This window comes from Aspergillus novofumigatus (genome assembly GCF_002847465.1).
Source record: "Aspergillus novofumigatus IBT 16806 chromosome Unknown P174scaffold_9, whole genome shotgun sequence".
Taxonomy (NCBI): Eukaryota; Fungi; Ascomycota; class Eurotiomycetes; order Eurotiales; family Aspergillaceae; genus Aspergillus; species Aspergillus novofumigatus.
The window spans coordinates 322,755-349,451 of record NW_020194282.1 but is presented as its reverse complement, the minus strand read 5'-3'; the positions used below and the strand labels follow the sequence as shown (position 1 = coordinate 349,451).

Below are 26,697 nucleotides of genomic sequence, written 5' to 3'. Positions count from 1 at the left end.
GGACTGCCTATAGATGTACAAGTTTTCAGGCAATCAGACTTCAATATGTCCTTTCAAACTCCCGTCTCGAAATGTACAACCAAAATTCCATCGCTCGGTGAGCTCCAAGGGCTGCAATACGCAAATGGAGTGCAGCAGTTCTGCGGAATTCCGTACGCCGAGTTGGCCAAGCGGTGGACAAGATCAACGCTGAAGACTGTTTGGAAGGGCTCTAGGCACGATGGAACCAAGTTAGGGTACGCCTCTGTCCTCCTCCGACATGTGCTTTACAGAAGTTGACTGTATCTTTAGAAACAGCTGCCCTCACCCAGAATCTGAAGAAGAGACCAACGACCTCGTTCCAGTCCCGCCAGCTGCTCACTTTTCCTATCCTCCAGAGGTAGATGAGTTGACCGGTCTTGTCATGAACATCGTGATCCCATCAAAGCCAAACAATCCCGACAAAAGATATCCCGTAATGGTCTACGTACATGGCGGCTCCCTGCTATACGGAGGAGCCAACCTTCCGATTTTCGACGCCGTGAACCTCGTCTCCCAGAGCATCAACATGAGCACGCCAATCATATGCGTGAACTTCAACTACCGCGTCGGCCTCGGCGGATTCCTAGCTAGCGAAGAAATACAGCGGGAGCTAAGAGCAGACGGGTTCCAGGGCTGCGGCAATTTCGGCTTCACAGACCAACAAGTTGCATTCGAATGGGTGCAGCGGTATATCGATGCCCTAGGTGGTGATCCAAACAACGTCACTGCTATCGGAGAATCTGCTGGTGGGATTTCGATAAGTAACCAGCTTGCTGCTGCGAGTCCGCCTCGTTTCCGACGCGCAGTTTGTATGTCTGGCCTGTCTGTCTCGATTCCACCGTGGACGATGGAGCAGCATGAGGCACTGTTTGAGGCTGTTTGTCGGTATTTCCGGATTGATTCCACCCGGTCTGATGTGCTGGACTATCTCCGACAGATCCCGCAACAAAAGCTGGCAAACGCAACTCCTATCATCCAGGGGGTGCTATCTGGGACGGGGAATCCATGTCTGGACGGGTGGTTCTATAAGAACGACGCTGACCCGCGTGAAATCCAGACGGCACCATCGTGGCTTGACGCCCTAATGCTGGGCGATACTTACCATGAAGGAATTATCTTCCATTTGAACATCCTAGAGGACAATTTCCACTCGATCCGTCAGATCCTCGCAGAGCATGTGGGAGCAGAAGACGAAACAGATCAAATACTCGCAGAATACGGCATTAGCCCAGGCCTCCCACATAGCCTGCTCACCGAGCGAGTCGAACATATGTGCGGAGATGCGGTTTTCAAAATCCCCAACTACGCCACTACTCTGGCCAATTCGCATCTTGCGGACAAGGGCGCACTGTTTGTGTACCATTTTGACCAGCGCTCGCGACTCAAGAACGCGCTGGAAGGGACCGCGTACCATGCGCATGAGCTCCTGTATCTGTTCCAGAACCTTACCAATGAGATGGATGAGGACGAGAAAGCGATGGCGCGGGACTTTACTGCTGCGTGGATTATGTTCTGTAATGGGCAAGTACCGTGGACTGGAGGTAAACGAGAGTGGAAAGTTTGGGGTCCGGAGAGTGTCCAGGCTATGCGGACGGAGGAGCAAGATGAAGAAACTCGCTCGTATACGAGAATGCAGCGGATTCTCTCCATGGGTGGTGGCGGGACTTGGAGAAGATGGCTTTCTGGGGTTGATACGTTGGTGAATAAGAGAATGAATATGGGGAAAGCGGCCTAAGTTATGTATATACAGAGCAAATAAGTTGTCTAGTTACAAATGAGGAGATACGTTTGAAACAGAGAGAGCGTAAACCGCCTTCTTAGCCCTCTCGTCCGTAACGAGCATCTGCTCAGGAAACCAAGAGAGGTCTACAGCCTCTCCATCCAACAGGTCATTATCCTGACAGAGCAACATCGTCCCCAGCGCCTTCCCACACAGCCATGCTAACACCATTCCTTCTCCTGAAAACGCCGCAGAGACCCATTCAGCGCCTCTCTCTCCCTGCGCATCTTGACCCCTCCGCGTGAGTGACGCTGGGAGCCGTCCCACCCAAGGAAATCCATCAGCGCTGAAGCCCATATTCCCCGTCCACATCTGCTCAACAGCACGCAAAGGCACAGCTCCCCAATTCTCACGACCAAATACCGCACTCAGCGCCCCTGAAAGGTGGATGTCCGCATAGAGACTAAGCTCCGAGTCTGTAGAAACACCGAGGTCCGAAATCGCACCTCCTTCGCCCTGAGAGAATCCGCCTCCAAACATCATCATCTCGCCAGCATCCGAGGGCGAAGGCGGCAGCTGCGTGAGATAATCAAAGCCGCGGTCATAGTTGAAGAGCCATGAATGCTCCGCTCCTTGACTTCGGAACTTTGTCCCAGGGTGCTGCGCGGACATCTGGCCGCGGACGGGACAGATACGGCCTTTCAGCCCGGGGACTAGATGAGCAACGTGGGCGTTTGTGCAGTGCACGACATGGCTGGCGCGAATGGTGCCTCGAGGTGTTGTCAATGTGTAGCGGAGTCCGTTTGGGGCCTTCCTCCTGTCATCTTCGATGTTGGTGACTGGCGTATTCGTTTCGATCTTCAAGTCGTCATGGTATTCGGTCTTCAAGTGACCCAGGACTCCGGTGATAAACCTGTAGGGCCAGATTGCACCCGCCGGGCCGGCAACGATTCCTTGAGCATGAGGAAGAGAAAACTCCTATATCGCTGATTAGGAAATATATAGGAATAATGACATTTGCTTCCTACCTTTGGAATATCTTCCCTCTCATACAGCCTCCACTCCCCGTCTCCTCCGGCAATCCCTCCCTCAAACGCAGAAAGCGACGACGAGCCTCACTCCAAGCCTTCTGGTTAAAGTAAACACTCAAGAACTGGACTTTCCGCGCCTGAGCTGTCTCCGTCAATCCATACTCCTCCGCTACAGCAAAAAATTCCCGCAAATGCGCGAGCCGAAACCTCAATATCTTCCTCGCAGCGTCAGTCCCATGCGCTTCTTCCAGATCTGCGAATTCCTCCGCCGTCTCGAGGATATGGCCCCCATTACGGCCTGTTGCACCGCTACAGATGTCCCGGGCCTCTAGCATAACGATCGCGGGACGGCTGGTACGTTCTTGTCCCGGACCATTATTGCGAGGTTTTCGAGACTCCAGGAGTGTTCTTGCGATGGATGTTCCTGTTACGCCGGAGCCGATAATGACGACGTCTGCTTCAGCTGGTAATTCTGGTGACTGTATTTTTGCGAGATCGGGATGGGGTGAGCGCAGCCAGAAGGAAGATGTAGGGTTTGGTGTTGGGAGCCCGGGGTCGGACAGCGCTCTGTCTAGGGCTTCCTGGCGGTCTTGTAGTGGGATTCCGGGATTGGAGAGGAGGGATTGGACGAGGAGTGCCATTGTGATTGTATATTCACATTTATCTAGTTAGCAAGGGTTGTTTGAAGGGATTGGGGTCATTAGGTGGAAAGAAAGGGTGGGTATAAATGTCCCAGTCGAAGTCTAAATTCACTAACATGTCGTGGGATGGTAGTATGACTCTAGAGACCTCCGATAACAAAGAAGCTCATTCTAATATGGAAGGTCTATGCGGAACAAAGTGTCACAAAGTAAGCAATGCGATCTAAGTTCGTGCTTGCTGGAGCCCGCGGGCCCCAGGCTATCAATACACGATCTCTTAGTCTTAGATGGAGTTGGGGTCAACCTGCCTTTTCGGGCAACGGCTCTCTATGAGAATAACGGACAGATAAGGCCGGGATATCTCATAATGTAGATGCCGATTCTGATCATAGATAAAGACGCAATACTAACTTCATCACTGACCGGCAACATCATCCAACACCGTGCAGTAATCATGGCCGCCACAAGCAATGACTCCCCCGGAAATGCCTACTACCCAAATAGCCCCCAATGCGAAGGCCAGGCCTGAAATTCCTTTACCGCCTCGAGTGCACCATCGCCTCGGAAGAAATCAATATCGGTGCCCCCAACGGAACGGGCGTATTTCGGAGCATCGCGAACATAACAGGCGGTACATTCAAGGGGCCGAACCTTGAAGGAACCGTTCTTTCTCTGGGTGGTGCAGACTGGGCGACTGTTATCGAGGGCACGCATGTTTGTAGCCTTTCCCAATCCATTCCGCGGCCCTATCGATATCGAGACCGTGCCACTAACAACATCAAAGTCCATGACCCTCGACGCACGATACACCATCAAGACAGTCGACGACCACTATCTCTTCGTGCAAGCGCACGGTCTCTACCGCCCCGCACCGGGAACACAATATGCCAAACAGGTAGCCGAGAACCCAGCCATGAGACCACCGCCGACAGTTACACAAGATGACGTCGAGTTCTTCTCACATCTGCGGATCGAGGCTGCGGGAAAATATAACTGGTTGAATGGGCTGGTTTGTGTTGGGGTGATGAGTTGCGAGGATGATCGTATCATTATCGATGCGTATTATTTGACGAACTCCTCTGGTGTGCGGCCGGAAGATGTTATGATGAGACGGGAGAATTCATAGATACAGCCCGAGGTACTTAGAATCTCTCCTTCTGTCTTATGGTGTCGTATTTACCGTGATATGAGCCGTGTCCTCATCACTTGTCCCGTTTAGGAAGGTCGACGCATCCTCCTATCTGAAACTCTGGTAGATAGATGACCCCGTTGGTTTCTTAGTGCTATTTATGCTGTACCCCGCATAGACCCGCATGTGTAAATGCCTGTACTCAGTACTAGCGCCACAGCTATATAGGACAGTCGAGGCATTGCCTTATCAATAGATCCATAGAAGAAAAATGACCATATCCCCATCCCCCAAGACTGACTGGCAGGCCCTTGTCGCAGCAAAACGCAAACAACTAGACGCCCAAATCCCATCGGAATGGCGCCTCAGCGACGACTTCCGAGCCTCAGTCCCCGCCAATGGCCATCTAATGGAGGTTGACATTGCTCGCCGAAGCGGCATTCTCTCTGATAAAGAGCTAGCCATCACGGAGAACTTCTCCGCGGTGGAATTATTAGAGAACCTTGCCGAGAGAGAGTTTAGTTCGGTAGATGTCACGACGGCCTTCTGCAAAAGGGCGGCGATTGCGCAGCAGCTGGTAAGTGGCTTCTGCATCCATGGAGAGGTGCCCTCCATTATACAACGAGATACCGGCGACTGACTACGATAGACTTCATGTTTAACGGAACATTTCTTTGTCAAAGCCATCGAGCGTGCGCAGTTCTTAGATGAATACCTGCAAAGAGAGAAGAAGGTAATAGGTCCGCTTCACGGCCTTCCCATCAGCATCAAAGACAGTTTCTGCCTAGAGGGGATCCAGAGCACTCTTGGATATGTCTCGCTTCTGCAGAACGAGCCGGTGTCGCATAAATCAGCCCTGGTCGAGATTCTACTCGACCTTGGGGCAGTCCTTTATGTGAAGACGAATATCCCTCAGACAATGATGGTTGGTTGCCCTACTCATCCATACATACCCTTGCATAACTGGGTTCAATGGCTGACACAACACAGACAGGTGATTCCGAAAACAACATCTTCGGCCGGACCTTAAACCCGCATAACACGAATCTAACAGCCGGAGGATCAAGCGGCGGAGAGGGAGCACTGGTCGCCTTCCGCGGTTCGATCCTGGGCGTAGGAACCGACATCGCAGGGTCGATCCGCATTCCTTCTCTCTGCTGCGGTGTGTATGGCTTCAAGCCTACAACCGACCGCATTCCCTGGGGCGGCCAGGTAGCAGGTTTAGCCATGGAAGGGATTCCAGGACTCAAGCCATCCGCAGGGCCTCTGGCGCATAGCCTCGCAGATATCGAGCTCTTCATGTCGACGGTGCTTAAGGCTGAACCTTGGAAGTACGATGTCACTGCGAGTGCATCACCGTGGCAGGAGCTCCCACTAACACCTGAGTACGGCTCTCAAGACAAGTTAACCATAGGCATCCTCCCTGAGAGCAAGGACTTCCCACTACATCCTCCTGTGCGGAGAGCTCTAGAGTCTGCCATCAAATCTCTATCCCGGCGCGGTCACCACATAGTCCGACTCCCAGATGACCCTCGCGAGACCTCGCCTACGCAAGCCGCCTAGCATTCCAATACTTCATCTACGGACCGCACATCGACCACATCGCGTCTAGCGGGGAGCCGCTCGTGCCATCGGTGGCTAAAATGTCTTCGCCGATGTTCACGGGCCCGTTTCCTGTTGATATGGAGCTCCCGCCATTTGAAAAGATCAATGCGCTGCATACGGCGAGAGAGGAGTATGCTGATGCATGGCGCAGGTGCTGGATTGGGAACGGGCTGGATGTTGTCCTTGCGCCTGGGGCGCAGAATACGGCGGTTCCGCATGATACATTTGGGTGGCCTCCTTATACGGTTATTTGGAATTTACTGGATGTAAGACCACCTACTGCATGCAAGTCCGTGTACAGATACCTGGAGGCTATGTGCTGACTACGATATCGTATAGTGTCCTGCGTGTATCATCCCCTACGGCGAAGCTTCCAAGGAACTTGATCCTGTCCCCATGGTTATTGACGATGGCGTCCAGCCTAGCTGTGAGTTTACACCATGATTTTCTACTTCATAGAAGGTAGACTTGCTGATCAGGACAGATGACCCCGATGCCGTTGACGGAGCTCCCTCTGCCATCCAGGTAGTAGCTCCACGCTTCCAGGATGAAAAGTGCCTCCATGCCGCGCGGATTATAGACAAGGCTATTCGATGAGTACATTTGTGTATTAGCTGATTTGCTTTTTATATCTACCTATATAGGAGGAGTAATGAGCAATAATCCTACCAGATGACATGATCTTCGCAGCCATAGGCTCAGTGGAGTCAGTGAATACCGACGTTGACCTTTCCTCAATCCGGAAGTACCATGAAACATTGAACATATCGCATATTCCAGATCCTCGAGGTATTCCTAAAAAAGAAGATTGTTAGACTATAATCTCTAGCTTTTAATTCATATTCCTTTATTTTTTCTATTGAAAGATATCTAATCCTGAGTTATTCTTGTATAGTAAGAACAGTACTACTAATAGGGAACTCTTTGTTTAGTATTTATCACTTTCCTATTATTTTCTAATCGTATCTACTATTAGGATATTAGTAAAGTTACAGTACTATCTTCTAGGGCCCTCATATATAGTAGGATGTATAGGATAGTATATTTTTGAATTGCTAAAGACGCTCGTTTTCCGTCTGTGTGCACCTTCTGGCGTTTAAGGGACGTCGCTTAACCTTACGAGCCCTCTACATGCTATCGAATGTCTCCATGTCTTCCAGGCTCGGTATTAGGGAAGACGATCCTTTTGAAACTTTGTGCGATCGGACGTTGAAAGGCGTTCTCCAAAAGCTCCTATGTGCCACGGACATCTCCAAATCCAGTGAGAAATTGCTTGCGCAGCCCACTACTAGCAGAAGATGGATGACTGGAGGAAGCCCGGTTGCGCTGGCTGAGTCTTCGAAAAGCCGCCATGTTGCTGAGTCGGATCCAATAAGCAATGCAGAGTTTGGGAAAAGGACTGCTGATTTCATACCATGGTTAAGGTTCCTAGACAATTGGGATATTGCTGTACGTAATTGTTCGGTTAGAGAATACTGTAGTAGAGATGCCCATCGTCATTATCCGTATACGGTGTGACGGCTGATGAATTCGACTTCAGAGGCCTTCCCAGTAAGTTATACTACGGGAGACAACGAGTACGTGTGTCCACGAGCGTACGCTCGGCTTTTCACTCAATAGCTGTCCAGCAAATCATCCGCATGCCGATTGAAAAGCAACCTTGAAGAGCTTCACCAAAAAAGTAGCTGAACACTGCCCAACCTCGATACCGACCGAGCATCATGACTATGCAAGAAACCAAGAATAGAACGATGAAGAGTGTGATTAGTTAAAGGAGAACTCACAACCAATATGCTTCGGCAAACGGGTATGATTTTTTATAAGTATCAGAATTACAGGCATCAGCTTGGAAGTTATTATAGAGTAAATGCCTAGTGACCCACTAGCACTAAGCCTTTATCTTAGTAGGAGAATCATATCTCTGGTTCAAAACACACAGAGTAGAAATAGGGGAACCTAAACAGCTTAGTGGGAACTAAGCAGTTTATTCCGATTATTATAATACATATGTTTTCCCTAGCAAACCTATACATTATTAAGACACTGTAATCATAGCAGCGACTTGCGGCCTAGTTGATGATATCTTGCTGGCTAGGAACCTCCAGCAGTCACCTCCGGGCTGCTTACAATGGTGGTGGTTAGGAATATATAGGTATCACTGCACCATCTTTCATCCTTGTTTTAGGGGAGTTAGTCTAGTTTTCTATTAGGGCTACAGAAACAAAAAAGAACTTACTCAGATGACGCCAATTGCTGGAACTCCAGTAGTTAGAACCTGCCTGAAAATCTTGTCAACCTACAGAATGCCTCCTTCCTGGAGGATAACAGACTAATATCTACCTATGATAGTTTAGACCTCCAGCAATGACGCCCAGACTTAAAAAGAGATGATCCCCACTCTGCGGGACAGACAACAGACATACACAGACAATCCTTGCTTCACACACTATATCTTCTAAGTGTTGTCCTGATCATAGCACATACGACCATAGGGTGTGGAAAACAGGGCTTCCCGTCCGCTCAGCCGTACTTAAGCCACACGCCGGCCGGTTAGTAGTTGGGTGGGTGACCACCAGCGAATCCCGGCTGTTGTATGTTTTTTCCTTCCCTGTCTTTTTGCTTCAAGCCTTATGCCAATGCTGCTCTGATCCTGAGGCCGTTCGCCCTCAACTGCACTCTGCCTGAATTATACCTGAAGGCTGTCTAAAACCTACTTACTTCCCCGCCGCTGACGTGTCATCACGTCTTCTCACTCCATCCCTAGGATCACATACTAAACGAGCCACCGGTAGACTAGACCTTGCAAGCGAACAAGCCTACAGAATCCATCCCGCAGCAACGAAGCGAGATGTTTGCCACATTGCAGCCGTGCTCCGGAGAACGGAGACAAGGGTGTGGCGATTGAGCGCCTCTCCGAGAAGGTGGGAATCGAGACGAGGAAGCTCTGTACTGTCCTTTCCTAGCCACTGTTATTTTGAAAACTAGATTCTCATGGAAATCCGCGATGGATGGGCAGGTGACAGGTTGCATCATGCCGCTGTCTCTACTCGATTCGCATCTTCCGAGACCATGAACCTAGATTGTACAATGAGCGTTAGGAAGAGACTGTGATGGTTAGGCTTAGGACACACCCGATTAAGAGCCATGGTAAGTTGGACACAGCCTCGAATTGGTTGACGATAGCCTGGGGATCTCATCCTCAGTTTGTGTCTCGTCTTGTCTGACCGAGTGTGTGCAACATACAGGAATGATGTTTGCTGCGATGGTGTTGTCAAGAGCATAAAAAAGTAATAGCTGTGAGTGTGCTCAGGATGAATAGAAAACCACTGGAAAGGCCGGGCCAGCCACAGAAAACCAAATGGATACTAAGGCAAGAACATACGCAAAATCTGGCGATGGTTCGGACATCCTTCGAATCCTCATGGGATCCATTGGGGTCACCTTGCGGCACCTCTCAACTCCGCAACAGGGGCAACATAGCTGGCGAGTTTCAAGTCATAAGATATCCATTTGTCGCCAGCTGCATAATGGACTTTATGTGGCGCTGTGAATGTGATATTGTCAGCCAGGTTCTATGCTATCATTCCTTCCTACTATGCTAGAAGAAATGGTTGTCTAGACGCCGGAAGATGGTTTGACATATATATTCACCCCGCAGCATCCTCGCCCTCTTATCGTTTCCTGCTTCTCTGTTGAACCTCGCCTTCACTTTCGCCGCTGCAGAGATTTATATACATTGTACATTTGACCCGCTATGGCACGTGTGTGGCTCATCACGGGGTGCTCCTCTGGCTTTGCTATTGCCGCTGCCAAGATTGGCGACACCGTGGTAGGTCGTATCGATATCGTGGTGGACAACGCGGGATATATATTCTTGAGGGAGCCATCGAGGAATGCAGGTAGGGGCAGTCATCATCCTGTCTTTTACCTTGCTGATGGGTCCCAGGGCCGCGGATATTGAGGCCCCAGCTCCGTGCCAATGTCTTTGGCCAACTGCGTCTTTCGAGGCGCTTAGGCGCACGGGACGATTTCAGGGACGGGCTCTGCCTCCCCGACTGGCTCTGGGGCGCGATGCAGTGCAGGTAATCGGAGCAGCTCTCGACAAAAATCGCGAGGCACTGGACGAGTGGAAGGACCTGGTGAGCACCACCGATTGTGACGATGTAGCAACATAACCTATAGATCGAATATCCAAATCTTGGGTGCATCTTCAATTAGCGTCTTGCTAATGGGACTCCCTGACACAATATGTAGCTTACCAGACAATGTGTGCCCAGTCATAGATGACGAAATGTGGCTTCCTCTTGGGGACCGAGCAAATCATATTTCCTAAGCCTTCCACTCACTGGTAATGCATTCCCTGCCAGGCTTTCCGAGGTTGAACACCATCGCCCTGCCTACTCTCTTATATCTAGCTGTTAAATTGCACGTGCCGTCAACACAACGTCCACAACAGACACTTCTCGCTCAACGCTGCATACACTTACACCACAGCACAATTTGATTTGAAAACGAACAATTCGAGAAGCAAAAAAGAATGCAGAAAAAGCAAAAAAACATACAACAGCCGGGATTCGCTGGTGGTCACCCACCCAACTACTAACCGGCCGGCGTGTGGCTTAAGTACGGCTGAGCGGACGGGAAGCCCTGTTTTCCACACCCTGTGGTCGTATGTGCTAGATTTCCTCCAGTCAGCGTATATTACCTTAATCTTGTATACATAGATCCCTTGCGTCAGACAATTCGAAGGCACTCTTCATAGTGTGAGTTCCACATGGAACTGCCACAAGAGACTGGTCAAAGGGCAAATAGGCTGATGCCTACCAGGAGGGTAGTATTCACCATATCAACCCATGATTTGGTTTTGTTTTAATGCCGAGGGGGACCGGCCCCGTTGGGCCGGCCGGGAACCCATGCGTATCCGCACATTCGGGGTCGAGTGGGATAACCGTTATCCTCAATGGGCCGAGGATCTTCCGACCACGCTGGACGTCGATAGGTCAACTGTGGATTACCAGCGGGCCCTTGCTCGCGTCAAGGAGTATCTCTCTTTACCAGAGTATGGAGTAAAGGTGCAATGGTCGTACAATACAACACGCGAAATCCCCGCAGACTGGGAGACAACATTATCCTTGCGTGAAGTTGTGAATATCAAATACAGTCGCATGTTTCGGTTCCAGCACTCCGAGCCTGGCACCACCTATTCCTACGAAGACTGGAAGGCAGGACGAACGGCCCGAGCAATCGTCGGTCGTGAGGATTACGACAACGTTGATTGCTTCACGGAACTCTGGCAGAACCGCGAGGAAATCATGGATCCAATGGTCCATAATGAGATGGTCAGAGCAAAAGACGAGATCGATCATCAGTTCCAGACTGTGAAACTCCAGGACGAGTTCCGCGAAAAGGGGCTACAGATTATCGTTAAGCTGGGGGGCATTGAGCTCACTCCTGATAATCCTTTCTTCTTGGGGGAGGATTGGCACGCGGACGGTCTGCTGAATGAGCATATCGCGGGGGTAGCAATGTATTGCTTCGATCTTGAAAACGTGACAAATACCCGCATCTCCTTCGCTCAACAGATTTCCATGCCTGGTGCGAAGTTCTCATTCGATTGGGGTGAGTGGGACGTTCCCTACCTGGAAGAATTGTTCGGTGTTCAGAATGGGGGACCAGCGTTTCAAGAACTCGGGTCTGTGTCTATACGTCAAGGGGGTCTGATCACTTTTCCCAACTGCCTACGCCACCGCCTTGAGTCATTTGAATTGGTGGACAAAGCTCGACCTGGACGCTGTCGCTTTTTGACCCTGTGGCTCGTTGATCCTTACTACCGCATCTGCTCGACGCGAAATGTGCCTCCACAGCGTCTCGATTGGTGGGAACAGGAAGCACGATCCCATCTATTATCAGCCCATCCACTTCCCCAAGAATTGGCGGATCAGATCATTGCTGAGACTGGTCCGTGGCTTATGAACTTATCAGAGGCTCAGCGCCACCGGCGTGAACGAGCCAAGGACGAGACAGTAGCTCGTGAGAAGGACACAAAGCAGATTGAGCGTAACACTATATGCCTTGTGAAGCGATGATGCTACCTGGACTACAATAGCCAATAATGAGACATCATGAATAGAAGGATTGGGAGCCTGTGGCACACATGTGGTCCTTTCCATTTGGAATTTAGTGAGAAACGTCACTGACTTGCGCAGAGTATAGTCACCTGCTGTGGCACTGAGGCTGAAAGATCCGATAATCTCAGTTCAAGGACACAAACAGTACCTATCAGAGTCAGACTTAAGAAGGCTTCCCATTCCCGATTCTAACCCGGTCTGCCTGAGCGAGAGAAGCATACAAGAAGGTGTAGTTCATCTTCAAGTATATATCAACAACTTAATCTCATAAAGACTTTTAATTTCTTTATTACTTATACTCTACTAGACGAGCTCAGTGTCAACATAATACATCCTATCTCCTAGGTCTCATCTAGATGAGGAAAATAAGTAGTACTCATACTCCTAGCATAGGGCTCCAAGGATTACGCAGAATCACTCTTCTGTTTCTATTTCTGTATAAGATTAGTAGGGGGTGTACTGCACTCTTAGCATGATGTATGCTAAAACAAGTAACATTTATAAATAGAGTAGTTAATAACCCTCTGATAGGTTTCCACCAGGAAGCCCTGGTAATGCCTAGTGAATAATAGTAGATATGCAACTGTTACACTGTCTATTATAGTCGGGTTAGCAGAGGATAACTTGAGCTGCATTCAGCTGGAGTCAAAACTCAGGATGTAATGGGCAGGATATCTTGCATGGGGCTCGAAATGATTGATTTCTACATATTTCAGGGATGAAAGCCGTATTTCATAGTCGAATACATATCTTGGGTACTGTGGAGAAGCGATATGGCCAACCCGGGCTGCTTGCGCAGCAATGTCATGGAGATTCATTGCTAGAAAAGATCCAACGCCAGTATGCACATCACGGATCACCGGAGATTCTCATGCAAAATCAAGACTGAAAGAAACACGGTAGATCCGAGTAGACCAGAAGACCCAGGTTTCACACCTCTAGATCACAGAAATCACCAATATAAACGCGCATAGGGGCTACATATGACATGGAATTAACAAGAAAAGACAGAAACAGAACGCTCAAGGGGTATATTCCGATGCGCACATCATAACCAGATATCACCTTCTTCGCCATTTACCCATCGTTTCCAGACTTGATCATAAGCATTCTCTAAATCACGAACCCAGCGTTTGGTATCAAAAAGACGGCTCCCCATTCTCTCCTCAAACAGCATCCGGCGGAGGTCGAATAGCCGGCCTCGCGCTCGACCGCCACACCCGGGGTTGTACTGGAGACTGAGACAAAGGCGGATGGCCTTGTCCTCGTAGTCTTCGTCGGATACTGCCGTCAACTCCTCACGGGCCTTGCGGCCAGCGTCAGAGTCCGGCAGCGCGCTGCTCAGGATGCTGCTCGCCATCCGAGAACACATTTTGTACTTGTAACGGGGATATGTGAGCAGTGGTGTGCCACTCCACAGCACGTCTGTCGCAGTCGTGTGCGCATTACACTCCGGCGTGTCTAGGAACAGGTCCAGGATCTTCGCCCGAGCGATGTGAGCGTTCTTCGGAGCCACATCCGTAAAAATAATCCGGGATGCTGTCTCCCGCCCCGCCCACGCGATGGCTGTCTCCCGGAGGTTCTGTTCGCCCAGGTCCGGGAAGCGAAGCAGCCACAGAACGGCGTTGGGAATGCGCGCCAGTATACGAAGCCATGTACGGAACGTTGTTGGCTCAATCTGAATGGAAGCGCTTAGCATACTCACATCACACATAATCTAAAGACAATACTCACCTTGTACAGTTGGTTGAAATTGCCAAGGATGATCGTGTCATCGCTGAGATTTGGGAACAGCTCTTTCCGCATTCGCCATCGCCGCTCCTGTTCCTGCTCCCAGGTGATACGCGCATCTTTCGCGTCGGGAGCGCTTTGCCGATGGTCGCAGCAGAAGAATGTGTCGCGAGTATAGACAATCTTCTCTCCATAAACCCAGTCCTCGAGCTCCTCGCCGTAGTCCTGCTCCAAAAGTCGATCCTCAATGCGGGCGTTGCGTCTTCCAGGGCTAAGCGTATCGACAGGAATGGAGATCTCATCTGCAAGAATATAATCGCACCACTCGGCGCCCAGTGTCCCTGCAAATCCCATGAAAGACATATGTATTGGCGCAGGTCGTGCAGCAAACACCTCGTTGCGCGCTCCCCGTGTGTAGCCGTTGAGATTGACAAGGATGTGGATCCCGTCGTCAACAATCTGCTTCACAAGTCTCTCGACGGGCCAACAGCTGGCGTCGTGGAACACGGGTGCTTCTTTCTCGATCTGCTGCCGATGCACGGATTTGTCGCTTGCAGTGGTTGCGTAGCAGTATGCCTTAACCCTGGACGGGTTATGCAACCCAAAGACAGACTGCATCAAATGCGCGAGAGGGTGATTATTAAAGTCCGACGACACATATCCAACCTTCAGATAGGGATTTGGAGGCGGCGGCGGTGGATACACCGTAGCTGGAAGCCACGGAGAACGTAGGGTGGAGCACGAGATTCGAAGCCCATTCCTTTGAGAAATCTGACGGATCTGCTTCGCAGAAAGCGGACAGGTGAATGTGTGAAAAGGGAGAACCGTTGGCGCATTGGGCGCTGCGAGCCCCGGTGGAAGTTGCGGCCGTTGATATTTGGTTAGCGGGTATTCTTTGCCGTAGATATAGCGGTCCTGGTACCACTGCCAGGTGATCGAACGATTTGCACGCTCGATCAATTTGACGATCCGCGAGCCCTCCCACCTTTGTCCAGCCCAAGACTGCAGTATGGCGGCCAAAGACCCAGAGGCCGAGCGGCGACTCTCCAAGGCCGGAGCGATCTGGACGCAAAGTTGCTCTATCGTGTTAGGTGACAGTAGACCACGACCCCACGACTCCCCCTCCTTGAGCTGTCGATTGACGATATCAACGACGCGCTGTATCCAGCCAGTACCGGTCTCGCTAGTAGATGCATCACGGAGCATCCCTTGCTCAGTGACATGCCATCGGTCGCGGAAACCATACCCATTGGCAATGCCTCCACGTCCGACCCAGTTGCAGACGGAGTTCAAGGCATTTGCCAGTCCGCATACTGCTTCAGCGAATTCAGGGTTCACTTTGACGGCACGCTTGTAGTAGGCAATCGCATCGTTGACTCGACCTGCATCTTTGACGGCATTTGCCAGATTGGCCAAGGCAATATCGAAGTTACCATCACAATGAACCGCTTGCTCGTACATCCGGATGGCGGCCTGGAGCTGCCCGATGTCTTTAAGCAGGCTACCCAGATTGGTATAAAGATGCGCGTGTCGCGAATCGAGATGCAATCCGTAGTTGTAGTACGCTAGTGCCAGTGAAATCCCACTTCCGGGGACCACTCCAGGAACCTCAGGGTGTTGTGCTTCCCCGCTAGAACGAGGGAGGCCCTTGCCGGCGGCATTGTTTTGGATTCCAGCAAGCAAGATTCCAACGTTATTGGCAGTCGAGGGACTCGGTTGGAGGGACAGGGAGAGGTAATAGAGTGCCAAGATGTCTCGAACGCCAGGAGATTTCTTAGGAATGCCCGAACCGGAAATATTGGACATGCCGTCTTGATAGATCTTTGCCAAGGAAAGCAGCGAGTTGCTCGTGGTCGACAAGGCGGCTTTTCTTGCAAGGCCTTCGGCCACAAACTTGATCCCGGGGGGAGTTCCGCAAGGTGCAAAGACTAGCTTCGAAGTCTGTAAGGCCTTATCAGGATAAAGAAGAATGGTCTCCTGGCTCTCGTGAGAGTTCAGGGGCGAGTAAGCCTGGTGAGAGCCCTGGCAGAAGGCGGTATATGTCTGTTTAATCAGACTTTGAATGCCATGGCGTCGTCTCCCTGCCGCAATCAAGACAGCATCCTCGAAGGCCGCCGCAGCACCAGCATTATCGCCCAATGCATAGAGCATGTTGCCCTTCGCATGAACGAGCGCAAGCATTCTGCCATTGTCACAACCTGGTATAGCGTAGCCGCTGGAGCCAAAGCCAGCTGCGCTAGCTTCAGATGGTTTCCGGTTACCGATCAGCGAGCGGCCGAAGTCATCGTCGTAGTCGAACGATGCCTTCTCATAAGATCCAACACTTGAAGCGCCGCTATCCGCATCACTCTCCGTTTCGCTCGCATGTTCATCTGTGGTAAAACAATCGCCATTCTTGGGGAAGCGTAGGGAATTCTGCACATATTCGATGATGTTCACGGCTTCTTTACCACGATGGCTGCTACAAAGGAGACCGATGAGATGCTCCACAGCCTCGAAGAAACTGGGACGGAGCTTCACAGCACGAAGCCAATGTTGCAGCGCCTCCTCGCGACGATCAAGCGCAAGCAGCGTTGCTGCGAGATTTGATATCGCCTCCACATGCCTAAATGCAGTCAACACATATACACAAAAACCTGGGGCAGCCTGTACTTACGTTGCGTCCCTCGCGATAATCCTGGAATACCACCTCATAGCTTTGTGATAGTCGCCAAGTCCATAGGCAAGGCAGCCGCCAAGCAGCATCCCATCGATCCACTCCCAACCACTCTCCATGCAGAGGTGCGAGAGCATTTCGAGAGCGGACATGGCATTTGCTGGTGTCGAATTCTCACCTGTTGCAGAAAAGGAGAAACGGGGAGCCGGTCCTGTAACTGCTACTCTGCCAGTATGCCGCAATCTGTCCAGCATTTGTGAATCTGACACTGCGTACTGTTGGAATTGACTCATAGAAGGACGGCGATTATGCTGGAAAGTAGCCGTGGTATCCACTGGCCTTGAATACCCAAGAATATTAGTCTTCTGATGGCGCCCATCATATTGGCTTGAGGGGTAGCTATTATGGCGAAGGAATTCGGGACTATTCGACTGAGAGAAATCCAAGCCTGGCTGTCGTGGAGGTTTGGGATATATGCTTGGTTTCAAGCGCAGGGGCTGCCCATCACTGCCGGCCTGGGAGATGCTGTTTCGACGGGCCTGATGGATGGACGCGAGAAGATCAACATATACACCATGCGCCCATGATAGTATCTTCTCCTTGAATTCGACATTTGCAGCGCGTGAGTGAGCAGTTGTGAAAGAGCTAGGCAACCCCGGCCCGTTGGACCCAGGCGGCACGGAGAAGGATTCTCCGCCTTGCTGATTTGTTGGAAGCCCAGTGCTAGGATTAGTACGAATGTGCAACGGGAGAACGCGGTGGTTCAGAGAAGAATCCAGAGATTTCTGTTCCGAATGACGGGGAGGGAAGTTGCCTTTCACTGCGGTACCGTGGCTGAGAATCCCTGGAGGTGCGGTGTGCCAACCGCCCGCCTCGCCATGGCTGCCTGGGAGGGCCGTATTTGCGTTACTGAATGACTGCTGTGCTGTATCGAAAAAGGGGAGGCCGGTCTGGTTCAAATGGTTGAAGCGCGTATCTCGAAATGCCGCTGGACGGTATGGAATGTAGACACCGTCAGGCCAGTAGGGCCCATACGGGCCGCTGCCCGCCGACGCTGTTGGGCCGAGACAAGGCTGGAGCGTTGCTGGTAAGACAGTAGGCACATAGGCCCCATTATGCACGTAGAATCTCTGCTGCGCTGGTTGCATGGGTAGTGATTGATTGAGCATCGAGTCAGCCCCAGGCACATAATTCAGAGAGCGAACCCAGCCCGTCCAATTGATATCCGGTACCATGTCCCCGGTGCTGCACTGCCCCGACTCGCATCGTTCTTGAAAACAGGAGGAAAGACCATATGTTTAGCTGCTGAGGACTGACCGACCGACGCTTGTTGCCAGTTGTCCGAAAGAAACCCCGCCTGAGGAGGGACAAGGTGACCAGAATCCAGAGGTGAGACTAGTATGTGTTTCGTAGCCGGCGGCTGAATCGTAGTATCTCCGGGGTTCCATCGTAGCCCGCTGCTAAGGTTCCATTCGGTGTCTTCCTCCTAAGCGCATGTTCAGCGGCATGTTTGGGACTGGGTTGCGGACTGGCGGTATCATGAAGTCCGAAACGTTGAACGGGATGCGGGTACTGTAATCGGGTCCGCGAGAGCGACTGGGAGTGATCCTTATTGATATCACCGCGAGGAAGTGACGGAACAAAGGACGTGGAATTAGAGTCGTAAGGTGGAGTAGCGGTGTCGGCGGTGTAGTAGGGTGGGAGGTGGTGATGCGGTTGTACCGACGGGAAAGATTGCACCGAGGGTAACATGGTTACCTCGACTTATCGAAGAGGGGGAAAAGAAGTTTTCGACGGAAGAGGTAGGGGAAAACAACGATAGAAATAATGAAGTTGGTAGGAATCTGAGCAGTAGAGAAGGAGAGGTACCAGTCGCAGAGGTTGAGAGCGGTCACAAAAAGTTGACACACGCACGTTCACTCCTGCTGGATTGATCAACTAGCAACCTCCTTGAAACGTTTCCTACACCTCATCCTGGGCGTAAGCCAGCTCACTTGAACACTCAGCAAAGACCCCCACTGTTTGTCTCCGAGATCGACATGAAAGCTGTTGATAGGCGATGATGACGATGATCTGATATCGGGCAGGGCGGCCAAGGAGCGTGAAGGAATGATCCGAGAGGAAGGGTGTCTGATCGAGGCTAGCATTCACGAAGAAGAGTCGCTCGGGTCCAACGGCAGATAAGGGAGGCGATTCAATCGGATATGGCTAAGTGCTATATGGCCGTGAAGAACAAACGCAAGGAGGAAAGGGACTCAAAAAGAGTCACAGCCCTAGTCAGCTTCCCGAGAGCACCCACACTGACACAGGTGTCCGTGAGACGCGATCGACACCGACTGGAGAAGGACAGAGCCGTGATTGATCTTGGCAAAAATGCTGAGTCGGCGCGAAAGAATTGTGATGTGGAGGAAAATAAAAAGGGATGAAAAGAAATAAGAGATGAGTCCGATGGTAGGGAGCAGGACGAAGGCTGAATGGCAATTAAACGAGGATGAAAAAACCAGAAGCTTTATTGTCAGAGATGAGCATTTATATCCGGCGATGTGCGTCCTCCTCCCCCTCTATCCTTTCGATATGATTTATTCACGGGCGCAACTCTTGTCAATCGAGAAGCGGAAGCAGGGGAGAGCGGGCGGAAGCGAGGATTCAACGGCTGGCGGAGAGATAATGTCGAGGGGAGTACGGAGTACGGAGAAGGTTGGAGGGCGGGAAGAAGAGGAACTTTGAAACCAGGAAGAGGAACAAAAAGTCTGGGGTAAGCAAAGGAAAGAAGAGGAAAGAAACGGGACAAGGACGGGAAACACGCCCGTCAAATGCGCGCAGATCCAAAAGAAGCGAAGGACAAAGAAAAAGTGCGAAAGAACCTTAAAGATGCAGGAGGATAATCATCGACTAACATAGTTAACCATGAGATGGCGATGATAGTCTACTGGAGTCTGGAGTCCACTAGTACGATGGAGCTACTGCTACTACAGAGTATCAGAATCAGGACCACTTTATTATGGACCCAGAACTAGGGCGGAGCTTCAAACGAAAGCAGTGGTTACCGGCCTAGAAACTATCTAATAGTAAATTGATGTGTCAGTGTTATCTAGGACCAGCGATCCACTGTATCACCAGCGTACAATCTCTCTATGCGAAATACATAGGTACTTATGTCTAAAATGACTTATCACCACGATCAAGTCACTGCTTGGAGCAGAGGAGTCTAGGTGTTTATTAGATAGATAGTCTGGAAAGGTGGATGGTGATGCTGTGATATGGCGAATGGGGCAGCGGAAGTGGAGCCAATGGAAGAGGGAATTCCTGGGTTGGGAGATGAGCCTTAGGCGCTGCATTATAGTACATCCGCACTACTATAAGGTAGTAGTCTTCCAAACACCATTTCATATATGGATACCTTTCTCCTGGTAGACATAAAAGCATCTCTTCTTATTTCCCACGACAATTTCTCCAGCGTCAGAGGCACCTATGTTTGTAATAATCTGGAGGAAAAGGGATGGGAAAAGAGCGACAAAAATGAAAGCATCTCGAGTGGATCCACCTTTCTGCGATCCAACGGCCCTTGAGCGCTAGACAGAGACAGTCCCGGCCTGTTCAACGTCAGTGGACCACCGCCCAGCCGACCCCCGGCCAAGTGGCGCCCGCTGGGATCAAGCCTTGGGAGGATTCTGTTGGCCCGTTGGTCAAGCGGAAGGGCGATCTGGCACTTTCTGTGGGCTTGCAGTGGAGTCAGAAAAAGCTGATGGTTGCAACCTGGCCTCCGCTTGACGCTTGTATATTCATCGTCACTACTGTGTTGGCATGTGGTATGTAGATTGGTACATGATGGTGGGTTGAGTCATCGTCTCGAGTCTGGAGTGTGTTAGATCTCGTTCAAAAATATTCAAAGTACCTGGAAGAGGGGAGAAAAGCAGAAACATGAGACGAGGCTAAGATTCCCGCGGCTGATGGCGCCTCATCTGGCTGGTCTCCTCCCTGCAGCCACAAACCGCACAAACCGCATCCAGAGGCTGAGAGACGCACATGCCATCGCCGTAGCAAGTCAAATAATGAGACATACGAAGGCCTTCCAAGGAGTATGGGGGATCAGCATTATTACCTTTTCACCAATGAAGGCTGACAACGTCACCATAATAATAGACTACTCCGTATCTAGTTGGCATAACTATTATTTCTTTTCTTTTTACATCTTATTCTTTTTCCAATTTTACTTTTTGAGCACTATCCCTGTGATATAATATCCAACTGTAATTGCCGCATTTTCCTAGCTCATTACTGCGATCATAGAGGCGCAAAATTAATAATAATAGGAGAATAATGATAATAGATTATGATAAATGGGAAGAGTGTGTACGCAACACAACGTTTGCTTGGAGGACAAAAAAGCCCAATTCCCGACCCTGTCCACCGGCCCAACTCAAAACCGCATACTAGGTGGAGCGGCTGCAGCTCCATCCCATGTCCCTAAATTGCCCACTATCCAATAGTCCAAGGCTGCGTATGGGGATAAATTCTCACCTGACTTGAATCTTTTGACAGAAATAATCAAAAAGACAAACGAAAAAGCCGACGAAAAAGTCCAAACTTCCCAGAGCAGAATCCATCTTAAAGGATGGGAACAGCGCCGCTGGCAGGAACAGTGGCAGACCATCTAATGCAGTGATCAACAATGTCACAAGTATCGACAATCAGACCAATCGGCAACCTCAGCTGCATCGATATGATAAAAAAGGGAAAAAACTACTAAAGTCACCACTGCACAAGCTTCAAGATTTTAACAGTCGTTCTCACCGTCATCTTGTCAGTTAATTTCTTTGATCCTTCACCGTTGCTCTTCCAGAATCAAGATAACTATGCATCAACCCCACTGCTACATTCCCACCCACCCCTGGAATGTCACTAGCAAGCTGAAAGGGTTCTTCTAAACTTTTGTGTAACCGCTTGGCATTATGTATTCTCAGCTCCATACGGATACTCCGTAGATGGACCGCACAAGCTCCACATTATCGATGTTGTGCTCCTTTAGACGACAATCGCATCTCGACTAACACAACTGATGACTATAAGAGTATTAGTTGGGAAGCACATTGATTGTAATGGACACTCTTCAGAAGTAAGGTGAGATGGGTAGGGAGGGCTACATCCACATCGATGCGCGGTCATTGTCTCCTGCAGCGATCGTCCAGACGTACTATGTAGCTCTGTGGGGAATGGGGATAGATGGAGATCAAGATCAGCATCCTAGTCGGTGTGTGTATGGTCTCTAATTCGGTCTTGCCAGTAACAGAACTTTAAGATTTCGCTATCTACCTACGATTTCGAGGACTTACGAAGAACAGATTGAAACGAAACATATTGTATTGCAATCCATGACCTAACCAAAAAACTACGAGCCAGGTACAAACCTGGTTCTACGGCAGTGATGTCGACCCAAAAGATGGACCACTGTACCCACGGAGAGAAGCAAGCTCCCCTCCAAGGATACCGCGGTGAGTAGAGGGTCAAGTGTTGATCTTCTTTGCGTAAAATAAGCCTATACCACGTTGCGTGAGTTCAATCCAGGCCCGAAGGCGGGAAAGAACGGTAAGAGCCAGAGTGTTGCAAAGGTCATCTGAGGGGACGCGACTCCATGATCCAGCTCGCATTTGGAAAAGCAAGCAAACCACGAGAAGCACAGAGCAAGGAATGGAGAGAAGGGACGGACAGCCTAGCGAAAAAGCATAGGATTTCTGAGAAGAACATAATTGGGAATCATAGGTCATAACTCGTAAGAAGCTTTTGTCGGGGTAATGATCATATATTCTGTAACTAGCATGTCGTTACAAACCGAATTGACGACCGCCGCACTTTTAGATCATTTATTCCTCAGGAACTAATTTCAATGTTAGTTTCACTTCGGCAAAAGTGTACTCAACAGGACTTACCATCGATCTCGCCAGCCTTGACGTCGTCAGAGACATCCTTGGGGCTGCGGCCATCGACCTGGCAGCCGACGGAGAAAGCGGTACCGAGGATCTCAAGGACGGTACCCCGGAGCTCCTTGGCGAGAGAGCGGTGACGCATCTGGCGCGCAATCTCAACGATCTCGTCGAAGGCGATGGACTTGTTGTGCTTGATGTTCTTCTCCTTCTTGCGGTCACGAGGAGGCTCCTTGAGGGCCTTGATGACCAGAGAGGAAGCGGAAGGCACGACAGAGACCGTAGCCTGACGGTTCTGGATGGTGAGCTTGACAGTCACACGGAGACCCTTCTATAAAGCCGCAAAATATTCATATTAGCGATCCGGTTACTCTTCATCTTTCGATTCCTTCTGATTCTTACCCAGTCACCAGTGTTCTTGGCAATATCTTCACCGATCTTCTTGGGGGACAGACCGAGAGGACCAATCTTGGGAGCCAGAGCGGACTGGGCTCCGACCTCACCACCAGTCACTCTCAGGTGACTATATAATGGTTAGCTCTGTCGCTGAAGAATTTTGCGACGCGAACAGAAGATGAACTTACATGACCTTCACCTCATTGGGATCGAACTTGGGAGCTGCCCAATGGGTGTTATATTAGTCGCCATTTTTGTTATAGCCAAGGAGATGATACTTACGCATGGCGAGTGCGAAAGGTCGTCAATCGTCCTTGGAGTGTTGGTCGGGGTGGATGGTACGAAGAAGCAAAATAGAAGTTCACAAAATTTCCTTAAGAAGTTGAGGACATTTTAGCTTGGCCCGCACCTCCGGCTAAGCGAAATCTCTAACGGGGAAAGATCCTAGGGCTAACCCCACCATGGTCACATGACCTCTGCCATACTGACGGTGTCTTTCCAGACGCTGTATGTAGAGATCCTTGTCGATACCGTCTATTGTTATTTGGAATGATCACCATTGACTTACGCACTTGCTATATTGTGGGTAAAGAGCAGGAAAATGAAAACCAAGACAAAATCATCGCTAAAGATACAAGTGACCCGAGGACCGACGTCTAACCGCCCTTTTTCTCTCGCTATGGCCATCACCTCGTCATGTCTAGCTAGTTCCGGAAACCGCAAGTCTAGATTGGTGGGTCAGCATCATTCCTGACATTTGTAGAACGTGTTGGGATAGCATACTTCATCAAATGATCCATGAACGTTTGCAACGAGACATCATCAGTGAAGATAGTCTGCGACGTCACGCCTCCGCCGTAACCTCCTGTCGTATGTGTAGTAGATGGGTTCAACTTGGACAAGAGGAAACGCGCTTGAGATCCTCCGGCGTCACAGACGATGAAACGAGGCAGTGGGAAACGGTCAGCGATCAATTCCTATTCATGAAGTTAGCTTGTGCCTCGTATTATAACCGCAGTGGATGGACCAACCCTAGCATCCTCCTTAGGCTGCTCCAAGAGAGCCTTCAGGTTTTCATAACCTTCCTGATCCTGATAGCCTGCTTTCCTCCATTCCGCAATGGTCTCTCCGTGGAAAATTAGGATATGGAAGAAAGTGTCGAGGAGAAGGATGTGAGTGGGCTGGATTGAAGCCGAGTCGAGAAGAACAGGCTGGCTTCCCTCATGTTCCAGAGAATACGAATCCAGCGTGGGCTGAATCATTACAAGGGCGTCGCCAACATCCTCATGGTTGAGGACGTGCCTGTAGAAAGCTGTCTCGTCAGGCGAGTTGTTGAACACCTGCAAGAACTGGCTGCGACGGAGGTGGAACATGAATTGGGGATAAAGCGTGAAGTTCTTTTCCAGGCGGAATGAGGTTGGGTCATCCTTCCGGTAGTCCGCGAAGCGAGAGCAGAGTCTGATGAGCATGCGATCAACCCATCTGATAACGTCTGGTCCATCGTCGACATCTGCCTTGTAGACAGCAATACGTGCCATCAGCACGGCAGCAGCCTCCTGATCAAAGGACTGTGCGAGGGTCGGGTCCCCGGTTGGGCCACTCAAGGGGCGTGCAACAGTTGTGACTCGGAGATGATAATGACCAGAAGCGTGCTGGTAGTAGGTCAAGAATTGCATCATACCCCGCTGAGGGCCTGGTTGCACGGCTGCAGGACCGCCCTGGTTGGCAATCTCGAAGTACACTCCGTAACTTGAGGACGGATCAATGCCGCACATTTTCCAGGCACAGGTGTTGCCAATACCACACTCTGTTTCTCCAACCGAACTTGACTTTTTGTTCAGAGAAACGGCATGACCGATAAGTCCAGTGACCTTGAGCTCCTTTGTAGTCAGGACTTCAAGAGAGGCGTTGAAGCCCATCAGGAGGTTATCGTTGGCGTCCTTATCGAAAACCCGAACAAACGACTGCTTGAACTGTGACGACGTGAAGCTGTCCGTAAGGAGCATATGACCTCCAGTGAAGTTGGCCAGGTTCTTCATTTCCAGAAGACCGACTTGGTCCAGGCAGCCGGCAAAAACGTCGACAACGTGTCCGTTGTTAGCCGCGCGCTTGGCCAGGGCGTCGTAGAACTAAATCGATCAGCATGGGAGCAGCCCGTATGAGAAGATGAAATGACGCCTACCTTGACAGCCTTCTTGTAGTACTTGATATTATCCCGGTCGATATCGTGATGGGAACGCATTGGCTCCTTCAGCTCAGGTCCAACGACGTGACCGGGGCCTTCCGTAGCGGGACCGCTGGTGAAAACCATAATGCGCCCACCAGCGTTCTGGAAGGATGTCTCGAGCAGGCCAACAGCAACACTCAGAGCCACACCAGTGCATCTGAGGGGTCGCTTGTCATTGGCAACGGGCCAAGGATCACGCTGCAGCTGTTCGAGGACATTGGTGATCTGGAACTCGGCTTGCTGAACGGGTAGCAGGAAGCGCGCAGCGGGACCAACAGGCGGGCGAGCAGGTTGCTGAGGCATGTTTGGACGAGGTCCAGCGGCGAGGAGTCCGAGCATCTCCTGGACCTGCTTCGCCGCATACTCCTTGCTGCCTCGGAAAACGTACGACTTGGCACATTCGGTATATCCAAGCTCGTGAACTTGGGCCTATCCTCATGAGGTTAATAGGTCATTCGAAACCAAAGAAAGGTATTCGGTTCGTACCATTGTGCCATAAGTGATCAATCCAACCAGAGCATTCGGCGGCAGCAAAGACAAGCTCAGAATCAGAGTATCCTTCAAAGCCTTCAGACTGTCTTCCTCTTGACAAGTATCGACGACGTAGACAAAGATAGGGGGAGCGGGAGCGGGGCGCGCCAATTGGTATTCGATCGTCGTGCTCTGAGGGTGCAGTTCCGGGGGTATCGCATTCTCAGTGATGTCCTTATAGTGAGGGGGAAGGGGATTGCGCATGAGGCAGAAAGGGCAAATCCAGATCCGGGCCCGAACATCGACGTTGCTGTCCTTGGTCAGTCACGCGCTGCAAGCTCAGAGCCGACAGGGGCCTAGGTCATACGCGTAGGGGTTCAGGACAGCCCGACAGGGTGCTTTGCAAGTTACCGGCTCATATTGTAGTAATGGCGAATCGGGCTTCTCCTTCAGGGGAGTGTAAACGGCGGCAATAGGGACAACAAGTCGGGACGCTTCCTGTATGCGAACGTGAATGAGTACGGAGGCGCATGGACGCGATGCAATCCCAGTAAACCAACCATGCGAGTGCTAGGAAACGTGTTCCAGCTGAGCCTGATGCCGTCACGATCTTCGACATCGCTCCATTGATCCTTCAACGCTTCGTAGTCCATCGTGCGGTGATGGGGGGTTGGATAGGAGGGGGTGTTTATCGATTGAGCCCAAAGCTGCGGACCAAACAAGGAACCCTATGATCACTTCGACTATATATTAAGAACAAATTTCTGTAGCATAATCTTATCTTCAAGTGACCGACGCCAACAGCTTTTGTCCGGGATCTAGATGTGGATCTGGGGGTGTATGTTGTGTGAAGCTGGTCCTGTTGGCATGAGGCCAGGTTGCAGCATCCTTGGTTGCTGCCGACAGCCGTAGCGTGCACTAGCGCTCCGCCTTCACTGCTTTAAATACTTCCGGGCTGCCCGCTTCCCGTCAACTTTTTTTTTTTTCTTCTTCTCATCAACAACCGCCGATAACATACAT

The 26,697-nt window shown here is 50.6% G+C and overlaps 9 protein-coding genes across 9 annotated transcripts; 5 read left to right on the top strand and 4 right to left on the bottom strand.

The window, feature by feature from the left end:
• Positions 1-38: 38 nt before the first annotated feature.
• On the top strand, positions 39-1,801 carry P174DRAFT_515690 (putative carboxylesterase). Its single transcript, XM_024832210.1, has 2 exons — positions 39-236; positions 292-1,801. The coding sequence occupies exons 1-2, from the start codon at positions 46-48 to the stop codon at positions 1,754-1,756; spliced, it is 1,656 nt and encodes a 551-aa protein (XP_024678216.1). The 5' UTR covers positions 39-45; the 3' UTR covers positions 1,757-1,801.
• On the bottom strand, positions 1,790-3,413 carry P174DRAFT_464051 (NAD(P)/FAD-dependent oxidoreductase; the record flags this gene model as incomplete). Its single annotated transcript, XM_024830344.1, has 3 exons — positions 1,790-2,719; positions 2,770-2,810; positions 2,837-3,413. 3 exons carry the CDS (start codon positions 3,411-3,413, stop codon positions 1,790-1,792), a joined length of 1,548 nt encoding a protein of 515 aa, XP_024678215.1.
• Positions 3,414-3,529: 116 nt separating this feature from the next.
• Positions 3,530-4,551, top strand: P174DRAFT_515689 (DUF3237 domain-containing protein; the record flags this gene model as incomplete). The annotated part of the gene is made up of 3 exons (XM_024832209.1): positions 3,530-3,622; positions 3,918-4,127; positions 4,198-4,551. The coding sequence occupies 3 exons, from the start codon at positions 3,530-3,532 to the stop codon at positions 4,537-4,539; spliced, it is 645 nt and encodes a 214-aa protein (XP_024678214.1). The 3' UTR covers positions 4,540-4,551.
• Positions 4,552-4,813: 262 nt separating this feature from the next.
• Positions 4,814-6,744, top strand: gmdB (general amidase GmdB; the record flags this gene model as incomplete). The annotated part of the gene is made up of 6 exons (XM_024830902.1): positions 4,814-5,119; positions 5,192-5,467; positions 5,533-6,043; positions 6,082-6,413; positions 6,487-6,574; positions 6,632-6,744. The coding sequence occupies 6 exons, from the start codon at positions 4,814-4,816 to the stop codon at positions 6,742-6,744; spliced, it is 1,626 nt and encodes a 541-aa protein (XP_024678213.1).
• A 2,968-nt stretch (positions 6,745-9,712) lies between these two features.
• P174DRAFT_445543 (uncharacterized protein) lies at positions 9,713-10,562 on the top strand. Its single transcript, XM_024828367.1, has 2 exons — positions 9,713-10,344; positions 10,407-10,562. Exon 1 carries the CDS (start codon positions 10,041-10,043, stop codon positions 10,320-10,322), a length of 282 nt encoding a protein of 93 aa, XP_024678212.1. The 5' UTR covers positions 9,713-10,040; the 3' UTR covers positions 10,323-10,344; positions 10,407-10,562.
• Positions 10,563-11,000: 438 nt separating this feature from the next.
• On the top strand, positions 11,001-12,462 carry P174DRAFT_396312 (uncharacterized protein; the record flags this gene model as incomplete). The annotated part of the gene is made up of 1 exon (XM_024823732.1): positions 11,001-12,462. The coding sequence occupies one exon, from the start codon at positions 11,001-11,003 to the stop codon at positions 12,231-12,233; it is 1,233 nt and encodes a 410-aa protein (XP_024678211.1). The 3' UTR covers positions 12,234-12,462.
• An 861-nt stretch (positions 12,463-13,323) lies between these two features.
• Positions 13,324-17,897, bottom strand: P174DRAFT_434991 (UDP-N-acetylglucosaminyltransferase; the record flags this gene model as incomplete). Its single annotated transcript, XM_024825904.1, has 3 exons — positions 13,324-13,953; positions 14,010-16,611; positions 16,663-17,897. The coding sequence occupies 3 exons, from the start codon at positions 17,895-17,897 to the stop codon at positions 13,324-13,326; spliced, it is 4,467 nt and encodes a 1,488-aa protein (XP_024678210.1).
• Positions 17,898-22,575: 4,678 nt separating this feature from the next.
• Positions 22,576-23,231, bottom strand: P174DRAFT_378088 (60S ribosomal protein uL11; the record flags this gene model as incomplete). Its single annotated transcript, XM_024822798.1, has 3 exons — positions 22,576-22,914; positions 22,986-23,106; positions 23,179-23,231. 3 exons carry the CDS (start codon positions 23,229-23,231, stop codon positions 22,576-22,578), a joined length of 513 nt encoding a protein of 170 aa, XP_024678209.1.
• A 302-nt stretch (positions 23,232-23,533) lies between these two features.
• On the bottom strand, positions 23,534-26,555 carry sec23 (GTPase-activating protein SEC23). Its single transcript, XM_024824356.1, has 7 exons — positions 26,238-26,555; positions 26,045-26,175; positions 25,693-25,987; positions 25,162-25,635; positions 24,011-25,108; positions 23,763-23,956; positions 23,534-23,704 (listed from the first exon to the last, which is right to left on the bottom strand). Exons 1-7 carry the CDS (start codon positions 26,328-26,330, stop codon positions 23,680-23,682), a joined length of 2,310 nt encoding a protein of 769 aa, XP_024678208.1. The 5' UTR covers positions 26,331-26,555; the 3' UTR covers positions 23,534-23,679.
• Positions 26,556-26,697: the final 142 nt, after the last annotated feature.